This window comes from Varanus komodoensis, unplaced genomic scaffold (assembly GCF_004798865.1).
Source record: "Varanus komodoensis strain SLA01 unplaced genomic scaffold, ASM479886v1 scaffold137, whole genome shotgun sequence".
NCBI classification, from domain to species: Eukaryota; Metazoa; Chordata; class Lepidosauria; order Squamata; family Varanidae; genus Varanus; species Varanus komodoensis.
Window position 1 is genome coordinate 14,863 of NW_025335397.1, and position 17,631 is coordinate 32,493.

Sequence of the window (17,631 nt, forward strand, 5' to 3'; positions counted from 1 at the left end):
GCCGCTCACCGTCGCAGTTGACCAGGATGATGGCCAGCATGTAGTCCTTGCCCAGCATGGCCGCGCTGGGCGGGCGAGCAGCCGCGGCCGGGCGCAGCGGAGGAGGCGGCGGCGACTGCGCTCTGCCGGCCGGGGCCGGGGCGGGCGGCGTCAGGACGCGGGGCGGGGCCTTCTCGGGGGCCCGGCCTCCCGGCGGCTGCGGGGCTCGGCGGGGGCTCCTGCTGTGCCCGCCGCGCGGCTCTCGGGGGCAGCGCGGACGGCGGCTGCAGCCGCCAGCGCCTGGAGGGCGCCCCTTGGGGATGGCTGCACGTGGTGCTCCGGGCAGTGTAAGGGTTCTCCCGCTGTTTCAGGAGACGCACTCCCCCCGCAGGGTCCTTCTCCTCGATTTTAGGAGGACCCAAATGATCGCTTGGTTTGGGTAAAGCGGGCCGGGGGGGGGGCGGACACAACATTATTAAACTGTGTTGAAAGTGACTGACAATTCACCCACACTCACACATAGCACAGGGAATGCTGTAAGGGACTTGCCAGGGCAGCAAGCAGCAGAACACCGGCAGGGCCAGTGCAGAGAGATTCCTGAAACCCAATTTTCCTCTATATGCACAATTATTCTGGCTGTTTGCTTAACTGGAGGAAATTTGGTGTGCCAGCCTGTGCATGTTTAGATAGAAAAAATGTCTTAATAGTTCTCGCCATTCCCCAGCCAGCACAAACAGCTATATCTTTTGTTGATTAACAAATTAATTTTATATGTTTATGCATTAGTAAAAAAATTGCTTTCAAAGAAAGAATAGCCTTTCTTAGTGTTTGCTGATTTACAGAGTACAGCAGTAGGCTTCATCTTAACATGGCCAAAACTGTTTTATTTTCCCAGTACTTTAATATCTAATTTTTATTTTAGACGGGTTTTTAGTATAGATATGATGCTGTGCCTTTGCGGCTGGACGGTCCTGAGACTTCTATGTATAGGACGGGACATAAACGTTTTAAATAAGCAAGCAAGCAAGCAAGCAAGCAAGCAAGCATGGGCCTCTCTTACGCGGAAGAGGACTTCTTGCACTTCCCCCCTGAAGGCAGCACTTGCCACCTGCAGCCTCTAGCTGTTGCAAGGCTTTTTGAAAGGTCGCTCTTTTCCTTCGGAGGGTCTCTTTAGCCGCTCTTTCCGACGGAGAGAGGCGGCCCACGGCCGGACGCTGCAACCGGGGCGGGGGGGGGGGTCGGCCGCGCTCACGTCGCCCTCGGCCCCTCGCCCTCCCTTGCCGCGCTGCCGGCGCGGGCTCCTGGGCTCTGCCCGCCGAGCAAGGCCGGGCGCCTGCATGCCGTTGCCCGCTCAGCTCGGCAGGAATGCCCCTTCCCGGGACAGGAGCTGCCCCAAAGCAGCCGCGACGGCCAGCAGGGCGGCGGCGAGGAGCCGCACCGGGATCGGTCGGCTTCTGGCGTGCACGTGCCCCGGCGAGGGACGAGGAGGGGAGCGGGCATCGTGTTGGGGGACGTGAACGCTGTGAACCGCCCAGAGAGCTTCGCCTATGTGCGGTATAGAAATGTAAATCATCGTCATCGTCATCGTCGTGAAAGCCGGTTGCTTCTCCCCCCCCCCCCCCCCCCCCCTTCCCAGCTTTGCCCCCCCCCCCGCCGAGAGAGCGGCGCGCGCGCGACCGGGAGCCCTCGGCGCGAGCAAGGCGGGCGCGAGTGCTGCGCCTGCGCCTGCGCGGGCGGAGGCGGCGCGGCTTTCCCGGGGAGAAGATGGCGGACGACAAGGTGGGGGTTGCGCGCGGCCTGGCCGGCCGGGGGGCGGGCTCGGCGGGGTGGCCCCGCTCGGACATCGCGGACGAGGCGGCGTGGCCGCGAGCCGGACCCCGCGGGAGGCGCGGGCAGGGGCGCCGCGGTTCCCGGCTCTTCGCGCGTGCAGGCAAGCCTCCGCACGGGCGAGTTCCTCTTAGCTCGGCCTTTAGCTGCTCTTGCTATCCTGTCCTCTTTTGGCGCTTTTAAGATAGTTTCTAAAGATGCTTTCTAAACAGTTTTCATTTCTGTAATTGCTGCTTATCCGTACGTTTCATGGTAAAGTAGGTTAGAAATGGATTAAATGAAATTTAAAAGTTAAAATGTGCTTTGTGAAACTTTTGTTCCTCAGAACTATATTGCAAATTTCCAAACTTTAGGAGTATACAAGAATTTTTGTCCCAACTGGAATAGCTAGGCATATGTCACATTTTATTTTTCTGTCGAAAACCCAGAGCACGAAATTATAACAACAGTAAACAGTTAACAAAGTCACCTTCAACAGCTTTTCATAGATTTGTCATCATAGATACCATATAATAACGCTTAAACAAGGGGGATTTCCATTGCACTCCTGAACAGCTTAAGATTGCGGTGTGATTCACAAAGGTATAGAGTACTTTGGCATTAATCCTTTGAGACAGAAATCAGAGACTAAAAAAGTGTGAAGCATTCTGCTTGACACAGCAGTATCGCATGGCATTCCTTATAGCCAAGACTCCAGGGGTTTACTAAGAGCAGAAACCTCAGAAATACAGTATCACAGGAACATAGAAACAGAGCAAGTCAGAAGGAGCTTCCCAGGCCATCTAGTCTGACCCCCGGCTCTGGCCGCTCCGCTCATGACATGCCCACCGTGTGCATGTCCTACCATGATACATGATGGCCACATGATGCACTCCTGCTGACAGTGACCGACAGCTCAGCACTGGCCCTGCCTGGTAGCCATCGCGTTCAAATTGCTGTACTGCTTCCATCCTCCTCCAGGCTTTGCTTTGTGTAACCACAATACTAAAATGCACGTGTGCCTGCAATTTGGAATGTGCCTTTTTGTTTTCATTGTGTAGGACTCTTTGCCAAAGCTGATGAAAGATCTTGCTTTTTTGAAGGATCAGCTGGAAAACTTGAAACAGAGAGTTGAAAATGAGGTGCAAGCTGACATGGGACAGGTAAAAGAGAAGCTGTTTAATCCGTATCTCTAGAATTCTGCCTTAAATGTGCCTGTTTCTCAGAAGGCAGTCCTGGCTTGCCCATCTCTAAGGCAGAACTGCTGGGACTCCTCCCTTCTCGTAAATGAGCAAGAGGGCTGGTGCTTGCTACCTGTTTTACCACTTGTCTTTTCTGCCAGCAGAAGCAGTTCCACAAATGAAACAACCCCCGTCCTCAGTTGGTTTCTCATTATGCCAAGACCAGGATCCCTGGTTTGGTGCTCTTCTAGCAATCTAGACTCCCAGATCCAGAACAAGCCTGGTCTTATGATTCTAGCATGTTCTGCTAACAAGTCGGAGTCAAAGAGTGGATGCTACACTGGCCGAATCATAAGCTCGATTAACTCCTCCTGCTGAGAGGAGTTAAATGAGCGATCAAGGAGCTTGCTTGCTCATTCATACTAAGCCTGAATTCTCAGTAATTTTGCCTACCAGGATGAGTGAACCATCTCACTATGCTTGACCAATCCCTTCCAATACTTATTAGAATGCAACATAACAATTTCTCCAAGGAAGTTGTTCTTTTATTTAATGTGCAATATCTGGAATTTGTAGGACTGTGTGTATTTCCTCCCTTGGGGATAGACTATACCAGCCTCGAATTGTAATGTGGCATATTAAGGAAAATGAATCAGCCATGAGAATCGCTGGATTTTAACAACAGAACAAGCCATGGTGATTGCTTACTATTGTCAGTCTGTTGTGTTGTCTGAACACAGTCCTGGTATTTCACTAGAGTGAGACTGGTCACTAGAAACCATAATAAGAAGCAATGGTTTGTTCTATGGCTTCTGCAGACCATCGTGACTTGTCATGTTTTCTGAACTTAGGACTGTGGTTTCCACTGCCCTAATATGCAACTATGGCAGAGTCCTCTGGAAAGAGCAGCAATTTCAGGAGCCATCCAGTCTTTATATGTGAATCAGTGAGGAAGAGGCAGGCAACATGGGCAGGGAGCGATGTACCTTTGGGTTGAATTTCAGTCTTGGTGGCTGGGCTGGTGGGATATGTTCCAGCAGTGGGAGGACTGAGTGGGGAGGATGGAAGCCACGATAGCTTAGAAACCATGTGACTGTCAGCTAAACCTTAGTCAAGCAAGCAAACTGACCAACCAGCCCAGGGAGCTGTGGTAACCACACAGAGTTGCCTGCCATGTTGTGTGAACCCAGCCAATGTGGTTACACGGCTGTTTCATCTGCTTGTTTGTGCTGTTTTTCTGCAGGAGGGTTCTTTGCTGGCATCTCCATTTCTCAAAGGGTTCCTTGCTGGCTATGTTGTAGCCAAGCTCAGACCTTCAGCAATACTGGGGTTTGTGGTGGGGACTTGCACGGGGGTTTATGCTGCTCAGACCTATGCTGTCCCTAATGTGGAAAAGACTGTCAAGGACTATTTCAATACATTCCGGAAAGGACCAAACTAGAAGATAATCCCTCATGCACCGGTGCACTCCAGGAAACCTCTGCTCTCATTTTAGAATTTCTGAACAGTTTCACCCTACATAGATCGTAAACACCTGGCTTCAATGGCTCTCCTCTCAGCATTCCTGCTCGATGGACATGTATTTACAGCGATTTCTGCGGGAGAGCTGAGCAGTTACTCTCCAACATTCTGTCATTACTGCTATAGCGGCTGCTTTGACCATGCCGGGGCCTGGACACGAGATTGGGCATTCACGTTCCTTCATTCTGACCGAGTAAAGGACAGCTGTTGGAGCATCATGTTTGCTTGCTTTAGATGCTGAATCCTGTCACATACCCAGGAAAAGTGGCTTTGGTTATTCACATCTGAGCTGTAACATTTGTCCCTAATCATGGATGATTATATTGACACCCGAATCTTACGGTGACTGTTCTCATCTCATTGCTCTAACTCCCAACATGTGTCATGTGCCTCTCCATGAAGATAATGCGGGTTTTTACAAGAGAGAGACCTCCATTTTCTCCTCGCCTGTGAAAAGTGCCAGGCTGATGCTTCCCTCGTGTCTCACATCACAGCAGTCGTGCTATTGGCAGCCTGCTCAGCCCTGCTGCCGCAATGGTGCTTGGGAGGGGCCTCTGGGGGCTGATGCTGCTCCTGTCTGTTGCTCTCTATGGCTCCCACGCTCCGCTCTTGACCCTCACTAAAGAAAACGGCCAGATCCCATTCAGCGCCTCCTCTGCAGTGGTTCTGACTGAACTGACAAAGTTAGTCCTCTCCTTGGTTTTCCTGCTCATCTGGGACTGGAAGCGACTAAGAGTCTCAGTGTCCTGGTATCACGCTGCCCCCTTCGCACTCTCCGCATTGCTTTATGCGGCTAACAACAACTTGGTGGTCCATCTGCAGCTGTTCATGGATCCTAGTACTTACCAGGTGCTGAGCAACCTAAAGATCGGCAGCACGGCCCTCCTGTTCAGCTGCTTCTTGCACCAAAGATTGTCTCTGCGCAAGTGGCTCGCGCTTCTCCTGCTGATGGCTGCAGGGGCCTTTTATGCACACGGAGGCCTGCAGGCCGTGCCGCGATCCCCTGCCCCCGGCATGCCGCTGCACATCACCCCGGTCGGCCTGCTGCTGATCTCCCTGTACTGCTTGATCTCGGGCCTTTCGGCTGTTTATACTGAAAGGGTCTTGAAGGCCCAGGAGCTTCCTCTCAACCTGCAGAATATGTTCCTTTACTTCTTCGGGGTTTTGCTGAATATGACGATACATCTGTTCAGCAGCTCAGCCTCTGCTGAAGGCTTTCTGGAGGGTTTCTCATTTTGTGTGCTGTTCGTTATTGTAAGCCAAGCCCTGAATGGGCTGATAATGTCTGTGGTCATGAAACACAGTACGAACATCACCAGACTTTTTGTGATTTCTAGTTCTATGATGGTCAATGCACTGCTCTCTGTCCACCTGTTTAGTATGCACCTCACACCCTGTTTTTTCTTTTCCGTGCTGCTGATTTGCTTTGCTCTTTACCTGTATTACGGAGTCAAGTAGCTGCTGTGCGCTGTCCTTTCACCCAGCTCCGTGATACGGAAGCAACTCTCTGCCAGATTAAGTGCTGCTTACACAGCACCTCCTTGAACTTCACTTCGTTTGCTTGCGAACGAGGGACGCCTTGGGCAGCCTTCCCAGCATGGTGCCCGTCAAGATGGCGTGGGGTGGGCAGGTGGCCTGCCTGCCCGCCCTCGGGGAACATTCAGGCCTCTCTGCTGCAAGAAACCCATTTTTCTGAGTGGGCTGCAGCAGAGACCTGAATATCTTCATGCCGACTTTATCAGTAGCTGATCAAGGTCACATGAGAAACCAGGTGGCTCTGTTGGGGCCTGTTCGCCTGTCACCATTGTGAATGGTGACGTTGGGCAGAGGGGGGTCTAGGGATGCCTGTTTCTTGCCCACAAGGCTGAAGTCTGCTGTCTTGTCCACTCGCGGAATTTGGTAGAATTTGCAATGCCAGCAAGACCGTGGACTCCAGCATCAGTCTCCTGCTTTCTCACCCCACGGTTCGTGGCAGGGCTGCACCGAGGCTTCCTGGGGGAGGAATCCGCAGCGCTTTCCCTTAAGGTGCATGTCTCAGAGCCTGTGCGGGGGGTGGGGGGAGCTCTGCTTGTCAGTATTTTTAAAAATTCCCTGCTATTGACTTAGAGGTAATTGGCAAAGTTAATTGCTGTCCCTTCTCTTCAGAGGAACTGCTTGCCAATCTCTTCCCACAGCGCTTCTCTTCTAACCCAGCTGGCTGGCAAGCGTCACAGATCACAAAGTGCCTTCTGCAACGTATGCTTTGCTCATGTGCTGCCTGCTGCTGAAGGACTCTCTTCATGGCAGTTTGTGACATTTTTCCAGAACCCTCCAAGAGAATCAATGAGTTGTTCCCTGTTGCTTTACCTCCCTGCCTCAATAAATCTGAATTTATTGGATTGCTGGATTATGTAGGAATAGCTCCCAGCCATTTAAATGCACATGCCTGCTTTTCCAGGTGAAGCTTTGAATTGTCTTCTCCTGAGTTGGGTTCCTGAGCATTGAAACTATGCAATCCAGAGTGAGCGGAGTTGTTCCTTCACCATTAAAGTGTTTTGTCAGATTCTGGCATCATTTGCATTTCTTGCTGCCGCCCAGTTGCTCATCTCCCGCAGCGCGCTCTGCAAGACTTCCTACACCACTTTAGCTGCTGCTTCTGCAGGGGTTATGAGGGGCTCTGGGTGCCTCTTACGCTCAGGCAGCTCGGGGCGCTTTCCGACAGTGCTCCTTGTGCTGCCAGCGACATTGGTGTGCAGCTATTACTTTTCTGAATGAAGGTTCTGCAGTAAGAGAAAAGAAAGAAGTGGAAAATGCAGGAGGTCTACACGGTAAAGGCAGTATCTGGATTCTCCATAAAATTACGTTAAAGAGACATGTATCTCTTGTTGCAACTTGTCCTAGCAGTTCTTTGGTGGTGGCAGGGAGCTGTTTCATCTTTCCTGGGTCGTAATTAAAATGCTTTGCTGAAGCAATGATGGGTTTCCATGTAGATTCATATATGCTCAGGTACAACTCCTATGCACCAACCACATGGCTAAGCTGGAATAAGAAATTATTGTTTCCAGTTTTGTTTTTAACTCCCTTTCTTTTTGTTCATTTGTTGCAAAGGTCATTGAAAATGTTGGAACATACTAAGCTGCATGTGGTAAAAAGACTTGCGTGAAGTGGGCATTTTGCTTGCTAAATGCAGCCAGATACATTGGTGCTCAGACTCAGCTTGTGCCTCATACTGCTCTTCTTGCACAAGCTCTTTGCAGCTGGTCCGCTTTGCCTCCATGGCAGCCATTTTATGATGACCCCCACAAAAGTTTCCCAGCTGCCCAAATACACTTAAAGACGCAGAAACATGGGAGGGCCAGTGCCAACGGTGTAAAGGGCCCAGGTTTTACAAGACAGTGGTGGCATGAAAGGGAAGGAGGAATTGCGTGTTTGTAGGCGGCAAGTTGCTCTTCAATGAGTTTGGAGCATTATTCCTCAGTTCTTGTGAAATCGTAATGACAGCACCTTAAATTAGCCGGAAGCAAATATGGAACCAGTCACGCCCTCCTGACAACCAGGCTGCCTCCCCAGGGCAGTGTGGGGACGTCCCTGTGGCAGTTCTAGGCCTTTCTGCTCATGGGGGCCTTTCAAGGCAATGTGTGGAAACCACGGCCTCCCATCGACAGTGGTTTGATTTGGTTGCTCTGCGTTTTGTTAGGTGTTGTGTTCAACATTGTGTCTGTTTTATGTTTTTTATGCCTTGAGTACTTTGTAATAAGACAGTCTTCAAATGTCACAAATAAATGAAATATTGGTATTGAATGCTGATAATAGAAGGTTCTGCTTAGAACGTATGTGATTGCGCTTTCTCCTGGTTGAACGCTGACTGACAAAGTGTGCGTTGTTGTACTCACATCTGGTATCGTTTTGGTATAGATTGTCCTATCCCAGCCAGGTGCCTGGAAGGAGACCATAATACATGGTGAAAACGCCGGCAAGGGGTCAAGCATCTGTTGCCAGATGTAGCCCCTCAGCCATGGCCGCCTCGGCAGTTTCCATGCCTAACCCGGATTAGAAATCAGATTGAACAGAAAGAATTCAGAAAATTGGTCTCATCCTGGGAGACCTGCAGCTGGAACCGCCACCGCCTCTCAAACTGGGCACCAAAGCGCATGCTTATTTAAGCGTTCCATTCAGTACCAGCGATCGCATCAACCTTATGTGTCCCTCTGCTTCTGTTTTTGCTAGCTCCAATGAATAAGTTTAATACCTTACTGCAATGGATGAGTGCAGCTAACGTTTGGGGAGTTCTTGTCCTGTCCTGGGATGCATGCCGTTTGCCTCCTTGAACCTACTCAGGGAAGTGCTTGTTCTTTGAGTTAACCCCTAGCTTCTTTCTTTGCATTTCACACAGGGGCCTGCGGACAATCTAAGATAGTGAAAGCAGAGGAAGGAATGTGGAGTGGCCTGTTCCAAGTGCAGGTGCCCAGCAGCCCAGCGAGAACAATCTCCAGCTGCTTAGCAAGACCATGGCTGCAAAACCCAATGTCTTACAAGAATATTTTTAAAACCACCATTCTAATTGTGAGGGCAAGCTCAGGGTGCTTTTTGGCTCTGCTTGGGGGCCAGGAAGTCAGTCTGTGTCGCTCTCTCAGTGCAGCCCAGTTGCCTTTGAGCTCGGAGTTGCTGGTTCTGAGTGGAGAGGCAGAGGGCATCCTGGAGGGAGTCCCGCAACAGCTGTCGGCAGCTCTGCTCACGGGCATCCGCCTGCTCTTCCATGTGTGCCCTATAAGCCTGGAACACCTGTAAAAGAAACCCGGGAAGGATTTTACTAAATGAGTGAGACTGGAGCAAGAGAGCAAAAGCAGTCAATGGGAAGGACGCGCAGAAGTGGCTTGAATGCTCTGCGCATTCAGCATGCAGGTTGCTAAGCTGGTGGTTCTGCAGGCCAGCTCAGCTCTTTTCAAGCTGCCACCCTGTAGGCTGGAAGGAAGGTGTAACCTTGGAAGGCATCACGGTAGCCTTGGCAACAGAACTTTCAGAAATGTTAAGGAATCTGTAGAGACCGTTCTCTCTTAGTGATGGTTTCCTCCTGCTCCACATGGAGAAGAGAGGCCGCCGGGGTCCTGAAGACCTCAGCCCCAGGGATAATCTGACTTCTTTGGCATGCTTCTATACTGATCTGAGTGAGAGAAGGTCCCCATGCACCGCACTGCCACGTAACTGCTGGCACTCGAAAGGACACGGAGGTGGCCGTGCTCCACTCAGCCTTGCCTAGTTACCAGCCCTGTAGTGGCAAATGCAGGGCAGCTTTCCCAGGAAGATCAGGAACACTGGGACTCCAGGTGGAGAGGATGCGCCCCGCAGATAGTGAGATCGGCAAAGCAGGGGCTTCTCGAGGCTGCCCCCCAGAGTGCAGGGCATAGGCAGGATCGAGCAGTGCCAGGAGCGGGGCGTAGGAGCTCACGCCCCGTTTCAAGCATAGTCCTCTTCTGTGGATGTGGGTTAGTGCACCCAATGGCAAACACGCAAATGTTGTGTTGCACAAGCAAGGTCTGCTCACGGTTGTGTGGGCCTGTGACAGCCCTTTAGCCCTACAGATTCCCCCACCTCCTGCGGAGGCTTTGGAATAAAGGAGTAAGTGAGTTAGTTTATTATGAAATTCCCACCTCAAAGATACCACCAGCTCAGAAAGGTATCAGAGATGGAGAATGAGAACTACAGGGACCTGCAGGATGTGTTTTTTCCGAGTTTCTGATTCATGTCGGTGTTCCTGGTGCAGTTCATCCAGATCCCTTTCCCTTCTGCCCGTTCTCTTTTCAGTGCTTCCACATGCAAAGGCAGCATCTGTTTTCCCTTCTGCCAGAGCTGAGCTTCTTGCTGAACTGGAGGAAACTGAAATTTGGGGAGAGAAGGATCATTTCAGATTGGCTGCCCTGACACTAAAGACTGGCACACAGAAATCTTTTGGAATCTATTTAGTCACCGTTTTAAGACCTGGCACTGCTTCTACCATTGGATGATTATAGGAAAGCTCTTGTCTCATATATTTGTTGTATATTTATCTCAACAGAGCTGTCTTGTTCCGTCTCTCACACAGAGATTAATTCCGTTCTAATGGAACAGAAAACACCAGACTGCAGATTTCTAGCCAGCACCAAGTGCAGTAGGGGCCTTATTACATTTATAGGAAGGCATGAAATAGACATTCCATTTTTAAAAATCCGATCACTCGCTGGTGAAAGAAAATCTGCCCAGCCTTCTGAACACTTCAATCCAGGCCCAGACGGACCAGGATCCCAGACTTGCCCCCAGCACTTATGGGGCTCTGTGCTTGGGTGGTCCCGTTCAGGGACGGGCCTCTGAACACACACGATGCCACAGCCGGCGGACTCTGTCCCAGGGCTCCTTCCTGCAGGGCGCCCTGCCCAAGGTGGACGTCTGGGGTGCTGTGACCTTCCACTAGAAGCAGATCTCATAGATCAAATTAGTGGCAAAAAGAATGGGCGAGGTGAACTAAAACATTCTTGCTCCCTGCGCACGCCTGCCAGAGATGTGGCTTCTGTAACTTTCCCCACAACTTGTGAGGAAGATGCCCACCAAGGAAAGTTTCAGGGGCTCTAAAGCAGGGCAGGGGGCCTGGGGCTTGGAGCCACTGGTGCCTCCCAGGCTTCCAGCCTGGCCTTTGGCGTCCTGCAGGCATCGCTGCTCCCAGCGAGCCGCTCCATGCCAAAGGCTGGAAGCCCTCCCCGAGGACTGGCTACCGACAGCAAGAGCTTAAAGTGACAGGTGCCTTTTCCCACTGCTCCTTTGCCTTCGGCTGCACCCCCTGGAATGTGGCTCTCCAGAGCTGCTCCAAACCTGTTGTTGCCACCTTCTTTTCATGTGCTTTCTCTTGGCTGGGCTGGCTTCCTAGCTGGTTCCCAAGTTCACTCCCGTCACCCATCTCTGGTGGGACCTGGTCCAAGAGCAGAGCACACACAGGTGGGTAAAACAAAAACCAAGCAGATCCTATTCTCTCTCTCCCCCTCCCCACCTCTTTCTCTCACACACAAACACATATGCGTAGTCACTGTCCTAAAATCCAGGTGAAGCAAAGGTATTTTTACATGGAAAGGACAGCGCACCACAAAAACCAGGCACAGGAAAAATGCCTAAAGAATGATTTTCCCCCAGCTCCTGGGATTCCTACGGACATACGGCGCTTCTTGTACTATCTGCTATGGCACAATATGTGTTCCCCGGAGGCCCAGAGAGCCGCTAAGCTGCATAGTTCCAGCACATACCCTGGTTTCAAGAGGCGCATCCTCCTTCATTTCACATGCCCATCCTGCTTTCTTTTTCACCCAGTTTTGGCCCTTCAGCACCTGGAAAACAGTCCAGATCAGTCCCCCAGCCTCAAGATGCAGAGGCACCTGGTTGTGTGGTTAAGAGGCAGCCTCCTGCTGTGCTAGCAAACGGAGCAAAGGTTCGCCTCTGCACAGCCTTCTCTGGCTCTGGCTTCCATGCTCCGAAGGACTTTTGGCTCATTCTTTTTCCTATCTTCCATCCCACCTGGGGGGTCTTGCTGTGCTTCAGCTGCCCAAGGAAAGCAGGCGGCAAGTGAGAACCGTTTCCGTCTCGGCAGAAGAGGTTATGGATGCATCCCTTTTTGTCCAGGGCGGCACGTGGAGCTGGTGCGGGCCCCTCATAGCGAGCTGCCCAAGTGGTGAGGTGCCGCATCCATTGGCAGGAGGAAACACGGGCAGGAGCAAGCTCACTGGTCCCCATTCGTGCAACACGGAGTGGCCCCATGTCTGCGTCAGTGTCCATGCTGCTGGGTCTCCCATTCTGCCACTCATGGGGAAAAGGCCCCTGCTCTTTCATGCAACCAATGCACCAGCAGCGTGGGAGCCAACGCGTGTGCTCAGAGGCAGCTGGAATGAGCAGCGGGGATTCTTCTGCCCTCACGTCCTCCTGTGAGCTTCCCACACCCCCCTCCCCCAGATAGGATGAACTCAGGAAGATGCAGAAAGGAGCAAGAAAAAAGTATCAGGTGATGGGAACATCTTGCATGTGAGGAAGGGCTAATGTAGTCATGCCTTTCTGGCAAAGGAGCAGAGGGAATTACTAATGGGGGAGTCCAGATGTTATAAATTAGGTGTGGTGTGCAGAATATCAGATAATACCAGATTCTCCTGTGAAATTAATTGACAGGAAATTCAGGACAGACAAAAGGAAGCCCTTCTCTCAAAGGACAATCGACGCATGGGCTTCCTGCTGCCGGTGCCACGATGGCGCTCAAGGTGCAGTGGCTTTGCAAAGGGATTGGAAAGCCTCGCAGGGGATGGGTCCGCAATGGCCATTCATCAGGAGAGCTCCGTGGCACCTCCACACGCAAAGACAGCAAGGCGCTGGACGGAGCTTCCTGGTGCCTGCGACAGGACGGGGCTTCTGCTTGAGAAATTCCTGGCGGCCTTTTTGGGCCTTTAGCTTGGTCCGGGCTCTCCACACATTCTCGAGCGGATAACCTCTGTGTGGGTCAGAGTAGTTCATGTCTAGAGAGTCTGATTTAGATCGATCTCTAAGAACTGCTGGTTATGCATATCCCGAGTGCTCGGGAGTCTCCAGGTTAACTGGGCTGCAGTCCAAAAGATTTGCCTCCTTTCCTCTGGCTGGGTCAGATTTCTGGCAGAACCAGGGCAGCCTTGTCCCACCTCTGTAGCAATACAGCTGTGCTACATGGCTGAGCATGTTACCTGTAGCTCCTTTATCGCCCTTCCCAGGCTGCTGAGCAAGCAGCCCTGTTCCATCTGAGCACCGAAGAAGACCCGAGTCCTCAGCTCTGCTATCGCGGCTCTTCGTCTCTGAATCTCTTGGGCCGGATCCCAGTGGGTCTGGGCCACTCTCTTTGCCATGGCCCGCACCTGTCCAGTGAGCGCGAGGGCGGTCTGCATTTCCTCTCCAGAGGCATCTGTGAGGAAGGCAAACTCTCAGCAAGGCTGTCCGTGGCTCTCCCTGTGCAGTGCCTCTGCTGTTCAGTGGTCCTTCAATGGTGGAGGCGCCCCGAGAGAGGCCTCACTTCCCCGTCCAGAATACTGGGGAGGGTGTGGAAGGGGAAAGCCTCTCTCTCAGGTGGGGCATGCCGATCGACTCCTGCCCGAGCCCATAGCCTGCTGTGCCTCGAACAACGTGGCAGCACGTGCTTCGTGCTCCGGAAGAGCAGCCACACGCACTGGGCCTGAGAGGCCCTCGGGCTGCCTGGGCCCCCCGCTGGCATGCCGGAGGAGGGCCTTCCAGAGACGCAGATGCCATCCTGCTGGAGGCCGGGAAGCCCGTGAGGACCGTACCTGGCAGCGTCAGGCACAGCAGCAAGAACATGAGGGCATTTTCTTCCAGCAGATGCCTCAGGATCCAGGAGCAGAAGCCGGCCTCAGCGGGAAGGGCTCTGTGCGATGCAGCCCGCAGGAGCGGCAGAATCCTGTGCATAGAAAGAGTGGCAAGGACGGCACCCCCCTGCAGCCTGTGGGGGACATCCAGGCATGGCGAAGAAGCTGGCCGAGTCGGGCCTGTGCGCAAAGCAGAGCTTGCCACAATCCAGGACGGGGACACAGGACGAGCTGTCCTCTGGGTGTTGCTGGCCTGGAGCTCCCACCAGCCAGCCCTCACCACGGGCTCCGTCGGCTGGGGCTGATGGGAGCTGCGCTCCCCAACATCAGGAAGGCCGCACGCTCCCCTGCCCCGGATCTGGGAGCTCCAGCTTGCTAGGAAAGCCAGCATGCGTCCCCAGCATGTGTGCGCGCCCCGTACTCACGGATTGGCGCAGGGCCGCCCACCCCCTGCAAAGAGGTCAAAGATCCTGACAGCAGCGCGTTGAAGCCCCCGGTCGTCCACCTTCGTCTCCACCGTGATGGTCAAGAGGCTGCCGCATCTCAAGGAAAGGAGGAGCGAATTAAGACTTACCGAGTTCTCTGCAGCTTTTTGACAGCTAAAAGACTGAGATTACATGGTTGGAAGGATAAGCATCCCATTCCTATGATACAAAGGATTGAGGACCTTGGCAGTTTTTTTTATACATGAACAGGTGGCATATAAATATGAACATCACATGGATACTTATTTGGATACTTGGTCTGCTTTTGTTGAAGCCTCTGTATAATACGGCATTCGAAAAATGGTGCTGGAGAAGAACTTCACAAGTACCCGGGACCAAGAGGAAGGCGGGCGAGTGGGTCCCAGATCGAATGAAGCCAGGCCTTCAGGCATGCCAAGGCGGAAGCTGCTGCCTTTGGCCACGAGACGAGAGGGAAGACAGTCGTGCCAGGGAGAGACCAGGTGCGAGGCTCTGGTGAGGAGCCACAGGGCGGCACTCGCAGGAGCTGAGCTGAGCTGAGCAGGCCGGTCACGGGAGCCGTCCGGAGGGTCCGCGATTGCGGGAAGGCACACAGCAGCAACATCGCGTGTAAAGTGTACATATAATCGCTAGAAAGCATTCTAGCGAGTGTATATATGCTTTGCATTTGAGGTGTGCATGCGCATGCATTACCAAACAGGACGTTGTTTTAAACCCAGGTTGGGGACCCCATGGCAGAAGTCCTGCCGGGCACTGGGGAGCCCTGGAGTCCCCGCCCCTCTGCCCCTTGTGCCCCGGCCAGGCCACCACTGCCCAGATCTCCCGCAGCTGAGTGGGCGGCACCTGGGCACGTCCGCCTGGCCGTGAGCACAGCCTTCCACGCGCTCATGGACCCAGCTTGCTGCTGCCTTGTCAAGCCCCCCACCCCCGCGCTTTCTTTAGCCCCCTCACGCTTGGTCCCTGGGCAGGCTGCTGAGGAGCGCACCAGGCTGCAGCCCCTTCACTCCCTGATAACTCTCTGCGCTCCACCTGTCTTCGTAGGAAACGGAGATGGCAGCCACTGGTGGCCCTCCTGTTGCTTGGGAGCAGCTCCAGCTGCTGCTAGGAAAAGGTGCTCCCGTTCCGCTGCCAAGAGCCGGGCTGCTCAGTGGCGTGAGCGAGGGTGCCGGGCACCGGGTGGCTGTGGCTGCCGTGCTGCCGGCACTGGCGCTGGCATAGTGCGTGGCCATAATGCTTATCGCAGGATGTGCTTGGAAGAGACCGCAAGGGAGAGCCTTCCCTGCGTGGCACCTGGACCTGAGGGCTCCGAGCGGCACCCTCACGGCCCTCTTCCTGCCGCCGGGCCAGAACGGTCCTCTTCACCCGGCCGTTCAAAGGCTGTCTCACGGCATCAGCCGCCTCCTGATGGCTTTGATGATGGACTCTTGGCTTTGGTGTTACTGTACCTTGCATTTATGTGACTTTTTATAGCCACACTTAGTACACAGCATCCTTGGACCCATAAGCATGAAAAGTGGGTTATAATAAACTAACACTTATCTAAATACCGACATGAGCAAAAGGCTCATGGGATAGTGGCAAAGAGCCAGTGACAGAATAGTTCCTGGTCGAATCTGTGCTGAACCAGCAATTGAGCAAGTTCCTAGTGGCTTCCTTCCCCAAAGTGAAGAGCCGCAGTGTGCTTCTGCAATCCACTTAGTTCTCCTTGCCAGAAACCATTTCAGGCTGGAGGAAGTGAAGCACTCGCAAAACTGTGGATGGGGCACCAACAGAACCATCCCAAGCTGCAGAACAGAAATCGGTCCAAATCCTTAGCAACAGTAAGTCAACAAACATGGAGAACCGAACAATGGCCCACGGATTGCGTACATCCAATGTATATCCAGTCCTCAAGAAAGGAGAGGCAGAAAAGTGCAGCAGCCCATAGGACCGTTGCAACTAAATTTTCCACACATGCAAAGTGGTGTGCGAAGTGTGCAACAAAGGACACTACCCTGCCTGGAATGAGGAATGTCAGACATCCAGGCTGGATTCCAGAAAGGAAGAGGCACTTGAGAACATACTGCAAATGTGCTTTAGTTACTGGAGTGCAGCAAAGAATGTCAGGACAAGACCAGCCTGTGCTTCTTAGATCACAGCAAAATCTTTGACTGTGGATCACAAGAAGCCCGGGATGGTTCTGGAAAAAATGGGGGTCTTCAGCACAGGATTTTTCATGCTGGGCATTTAGGGAGTTCACACACTCAGGGAACAGCTAATTAATCAGTTAAATGAACTCCTTTGCATTTTGAACAAGGATTTCTCTTAGGGGACGCACTTGTTCTGCAAGGCATGAAAAGGCTCTGCAAGCAGAAACTCACAGCAAGCAGTCCAGAAGAGGAGCACCCACAAAATGCTATCCAGTGTCTCCAGGAACAATTATGAGAGCATTTCAGCAGGATAACTCTGCAATTTCCCTTAAATTTCAGTGAATCGGACACAGCAGTTTTGGGTGGCTTTCCCAGCGGGGATGAAGCCTGGCACGCAGGTTGCTCGGCCTGGCCCGTTCCTCCGCCTCCATCGTTCCACGACTGCCCCTGCAGCAGTCTTCCACAGCCGAGTGCACACCCGAGGTTCTGGACTGGAACTCCCAGCATTCCTGACCACTGGCCGTGCCAGCTGGGTGTGATGGGCCTTGAAGCCTGGAACTTCTGGAGGGCGCCAGGAAGCTGGGCTGGCATAAACATTGCAGGAGGAGGAGAATTATGTTAAGTCACACTGAGTCCGTTGGAAAAAAGCAGGCTATGCATCTGATATAAATAATACATAGTCAGCGTCTAAAGGCACAACCCTGACATGCCCGGAGGTGAGGGAAGGAGCAAGAGCCGTGGGCAGTGAACGCCTCTGTGCCCGTTCTCTGCCGGTGACCGTGTCCCAGGGCAGCGCCACCCTGCTGCTCCCCTGCAAGCAGCCTGGAGCGCGCAGCAAGTTGCACGCGGGAGCCGCTCGCGTGGGAAGGTCCTGGTGTGACCTGCCAGAGAGAAGGCCCACGCCGGCCGCGCGGAATGGAGCAGAGGCACAGCTGGCAGAACGAGACCGCTCAGCCGCTCGAGAGGAGATCGCCAAGAGGCGCAGTTGAGCAGACGGCAGGACGAGGCCGTTGCAGAAAGCAGTGCAAAACTCTCTGCTCCTATGCCCACCCCGCCTGAGAACCTTACATGGCCTCGTGCCGCTTCCGGGGGGACTGCTGCAGGCAGCTTTGGTGCAACGACCTCCCTTGCAGGTAGAAACGGGTGGCGGCTTGTGGGTCGGCCACGACTATTTCAGTTGCCTCTTCCACCATCCTGAAGAGAGGAGGAGAGAGACTTGACGATG

At 53.1% G+C, this 17,631-nt stretch overlaps 3 protein-coding genes across 5 annotated transcripts in view; 2 read left to right on the top strand and 1 right to left on the bottom strand.

Annotated features, from left to right (window-relative positions):
* APBB3 (amyloid beta precursor protein binding family B member 3) overlaps positions 1 to 81 on the bottom strand; it is an 11,361-nt gene extending 11,280 nt beyond the window's left edge. Inside the window, exon 1 of one of the 2 annotated variants that reach the window (XM_044422858.1) lies at positions 10 to 81. Coding sequence is in view for 1 of the 2 variants with exons in the window: in XM_044422857.1 (XP_044278792.1) it covers positions 10 to 58 (49 nt within the window). In the remaining variant the exon portion in view is untranslated. The remainder of the gene's footprint in view (positions 1 to 9) is intronic. The other variant, XM_044422857.1, reaches the window with a different exon arrangement.
* A 1,646-nt stretch (positions 82 to 1,727) lies between these two features.
* SLC35A4 (solute carrier family 35 member A4) lies at positions 1,728 to 4,416 on the top strand. Of its 2 annotated transcripts, none has more exons than XM_044422828.1 (3): positions 1,728 to 1,758; positions 2,847 to 2,948; positions 4,210 to 4,416. In XM_044422828.1, exons 1-3 carry the CDS (start codon positions 1,744 to 1,746, stop codon positions 4,405 to 4,407), a joined length of 315 nt encoding a protein of 104 aa, XP_044278763.1. In that variant the 5' UTR covers positions 1,728 to 1,743; the 3' UTR covers positions 4,408 to 4,416. The 2 variants fall into 2 exon arrangements, with proteins under 2 accessions (XP_044278763.1, XP_044278764.1); XM_044422829.1 differs by having other exon boundaries at positions 1,730 to 1,758; positions 2,889 to 2,948.
* A 605-nt stretch (positions 4,417 to 5,021) lies between these two features.
* On the top strand, positions 5,022 to 8,267 carry LOC123019766 (probable UDP-sugar transporter protein SLC35A4). Its single transcript, XM_044422827.1, has one exon. It carries the CDS (start codon positions 5,022 to 5,024, stop codon positions 5,943 to 5,945), a length of 924 nt encoding a protein of 307 aa, XP_044278762.1. The 3' UTR covers positions 5,946 to 8,267.
* Positions 8,268 to 17,631: the final 9,364 nt, after the last annotated feature.

Excerpts from the sequence above, each read along its gene's own strand:
- SLC35A4 (XM_044422828.1), top strand. Across the intron at positions 2,949-4,209 it reads TGCAAGCTGACATGGGACAG|GAGGGTTCTTTGCTGGCATC; the intron begins GTAAAAGAGAAG and ends GTTTTTCTGCAG.
- LOC123019766 (XM_044422827.1), top strand. The coding sequence starts at position 5,022 with ATGGTGCTTGGGAGGGGCCTCTGGGGGCTGATGCTGCTCCTGTCTGTT.